This window comes from Echinops telfairi, unplaced genomic scaffold, assembly GCF_000313985.2.
Source record: "Echinops telfairi isolate 266 unplaced genomic scaffold, ASM31398v2 ScPeMD7_7400;HRSCAF=8409, whole genome shotgun sequence".
In the NCBI taxonomy this organism is placed as follows: domain Eukaryota; kingdom Metazoa; phylum Chordata; class Mammalia; order Afrosoricida; family Tenrecidae; genus Echinops; species Echinops telfairi.
Genome location: NW_022111300.1, coordinates 42,423,627 through 42,426,824, shown reverse-complemented (window position 1 = coordinate 42,426,824; position 3,198 = coordinate 42,423,627). Strand labels below are relative to the sequence as shown.

At 45.3% G+C, this 3,198-nt stretch overlaps 1 protein-coding gene across 1 annotated transcript; it reads right to left on the bottom strand.

Moving 5' to 3' along the window:
* Window positions 1–1,502: 1,502 nt before the first annotated feature.
* LOC101656162 (60S ribosomal protein L36a-like) lies at window positions 1,503–1,817 on the bottom strand. The gene has a single exon (XM_004703112.1). The coding sequence runs from the start codon at window positions 1,815–1,817 to the stop codon at window positions 1,503–1,505; it is 315 nt and encodes a 104-aa protein (XP_004703169.1).
* Between the last annotated feature and the right edge of the window lie 1,381 nt (window positions 1,818–3,198).

Sequence of the window (3,198 nt, the reverse complement as noted above, 5' to 3'; positions counted from 1 at the left end):
CGGTTTCAAAAATTTATATCAGAAATTATTTCTTTACCTTTCTCCTCCTCTCCCTTTTTCTTTCACAAGAAGAGACAGTCTGTCTGTCCGATAGTCATTGCTGTGGACTTCGTTTCAAATCATACCTATTGGGGAGACTAGAACTCCTTCGGACCGTGTAGCCTTCATGGAAGCAAATCACCAAATCCTTTCCCGTGACGCTGCACGGTGGATTCAAACCATCAACCTTTGGGTTACCAGCTGGGTGCTCAACCGTTTGTACCCCTACTAAAAGCTTACTGTTGATCGAGTTGATTCTGGTTCATAGGGACTCTGTTGGACAAAGTCAAATTGCTCGTGTGGGTTTCAGGTACTCTCTTTACAGAATAGAAAGCCTCATCTTTTCCCTTGGAGAGGTGCATGGTTTAGAACTTCTGACCTTGTGGCTATCAGCCCAATCAGTGTATAACCCACAACAGCACCAGGGCTGGGGTCCAGATATATGTATACAGACATATATAATGTGTGCAAATTAATATATTGACATGCTGATTTATTAATGTAGCTATAATAATTTACATTGATTCGAACGTTTCATATATCTTCCTTTAACATCTGCAATCCTATGAAGTTAGGTTTTCAACAGGAAACAGAACCCTACTCCAGCATAGAAAATGAAGGAATTTTCATGGAGGATATTGGTCACAGAAATGGCAAGCTCATAAAGAACCGAGCAACTGCGAGAAGCCCCTGCGACCTGAGGCAGGTCAAAGGATGGTAATTCTCAAGTCCAAGGATGGAGGCCACCTGGTAGAAGGGGGAGGCTGTCTGTGGACCCTGTCAAAAGGAGCTGTGTTCAGAGATGCTGTCTGAGGTGGTGGGAGGAAGACTTGGGCCTCTCCCTTCCTCTCAGCATCTCGTTCCCTATCAGAGCTTCCCATGGAATTGTGACACCCGCTGACATAGCATCAGCGCTACGGTGAAATGTTGGGCTTGGCTCTAGATTGTTGTGTTGTTAAGTGCCCTCTGATCCAGTCAACTCTGAATGACCTCCTGCCCCAGATTAGTACCACCAACTGCTCTTCAGGGGTTACCACATTTACAAAGGATGTTGGCAGGCCTTTCCCTCGCAGAGTTTATCTTAACTAGAATTACCCTAGTTCAGCAGTTCTGTTTGATGAGACCAAGTTCCTAAATAGAACTGTTCCTTTCGCAACTAACCACCCCTATGCTTAGAAGCAGGTTGGTAGAATCTGTATTGTCTCCCTTGCTGGAATGAGTCAGCAAGTTTCTTTTTAATCACATTCTCTTTAAATGATAACAACAGTGCGATAATAATCTCCTTCAATAAATGTCATCAATGAGTGTTTACACTGTACCAGGCTCTATTTTAAGCCCTTTACATGTAACAATCCTCAGGTAGGTCTATTTTTATGGAGGGGGGGTAAGAACATAACCATATTTAATTACAGATAATTCTAATATTGATTCAACTTTTTCAAATTTACAAAATAAAACAAGGCTTAGAACTGGATCACTTGGCCCTTTCTCTTCTTATCACCGCCCAGTTCAAAATGCTTGCATCTCTTAGTGGCCAGCCTCCTTTTGGACCTGCAATGAGGCTCAGCACATTCAAGTCTTGGCACGATCTTCTTTGTGGTTTTAGCCTTCTTCCTGAAAATTGTCTTTGTCTGTCCACCGTAACCACTCTGCTTCTGATCGGAGCACCTCTCCTGGCATGTACAGGGAATCCTTGTCTTATCCTGGATCACTTTGTGAGGTTGATGCTTGCCGCACTTTTTACGGAAAGTTCTTCCGGTTTGGGGTACATTGACCATCTTTGCAGCGATATGATCTACACAGTGTAAACGGGAACCTGAGAGTCTGCGATCCTCACCTCACTCAGTTCGAGCTTAACCAGAAAGGGACAGGTGTTCTATTCTTAGCTCTATATTCTAGGTGAAGAAAGTGAGGCAGAGAGAAATTCAATCAAAGATCCTGGAGGAGTTGGAATGGGAAGTCAGGAATGAAGTTTTCACACAACCTGTGTTGACTCTATGTACGAAGCCCAGGTCAAATCACGTTCAGGCATTTACCCTTAGATTACCTTTTGAAATGTTGTTACTCTGCATCTCCCATTCGAATGCACACTGTGATTTGGCGTCTTGCTTGTCAACCACAGAAGATGCTCCAATAATACTCACTAAGCTCGGGCTCTCAGGCTGCCTCGGATCCTTGGTTTCTCACATTATTTTGTCCATGCCTAAAATGCAGCTCAGGGAACCTGATTCCCTACCTCACAGCCAGGAGAGGAATGAACTAATGTATTTCAATTCCATGGCACTCCTTGGAATTTGGGGTTAGGTAAATAGGAGCTTTATTAGCTATGCCACTTAACAAGCGCCCCCCCCCCCAAGTCTTTGCTTTCTACCACCATGCATGAATAGGCTACAGTCTGTCTCTGCCCATTCTCCCACAGGCAGGATTCCCGTGTCAACTTGGATTGAGCTTCTAGAATGCCAGCTAGCAGAAGGGACTGGAGCGGAGGGAGCAGGAGCAGGGACACAAGGGAGGCACTGAGTCAAGAATGACAAGTTGCACCAGCGGTACTTGATTCAAGGTTTCGGCAGCACATTCCTGGGGTTCAGAGCATATGTTTGCTGCTGGAAGAGCATGAGCGATCCCGTCCTCCTTGGGCTGAACTGTTCAGGAACGGGCTTTCTCAGAGAGGAAGAGAAGATGGTTTCTCCATTTTGTTCTGCCCTTTGATGAAGTCCCATCTCAGTCGGTCATCGAGTAAGGACTACAGGTGTCTCTATCAAGTCCACGGCTCTGAGAGCTCCTCTCCCCTCTCCCTTCTCACATTTGGACCATCTGCTAAGACCTCACTGACCCTGACACCACCTGTCACCAGTGGTTTCACATTCCAGAGTTAGTGGCCAAGTTTCCTTCCTTTTCCCATTGACCAGGGGCTCTTGACCTACTCGGCTCCCCTTGAAACACTGTCTTCCTTCCAGCACACGTTCTGTTTTCTTCTTGTCCCAATGACTGCCTTAGCTCCTTGACTGGATTCCTGTCAGATCCGTGACTTTCAATATTGGAGTGCCCCAAGTGTTAACATTCACAATTTCCTTTTTTAACGAGAGAAACGGCTTGAAATCAGTGTCCTAAAAGCAGCCCCACCCCTCTACTTTGTTTCCTATACCTTCAAACATATCT

What these genes read in the sequence shown, in the direction of transcription:
- LOC101656162 (XM_004703112.1), bottom strand. Translation starts at nt 1,817, where the DNA reads ATGGTCAATGTACCCCAAACCGGAAGAACTTTCCGTAAAAAGTGCGGC.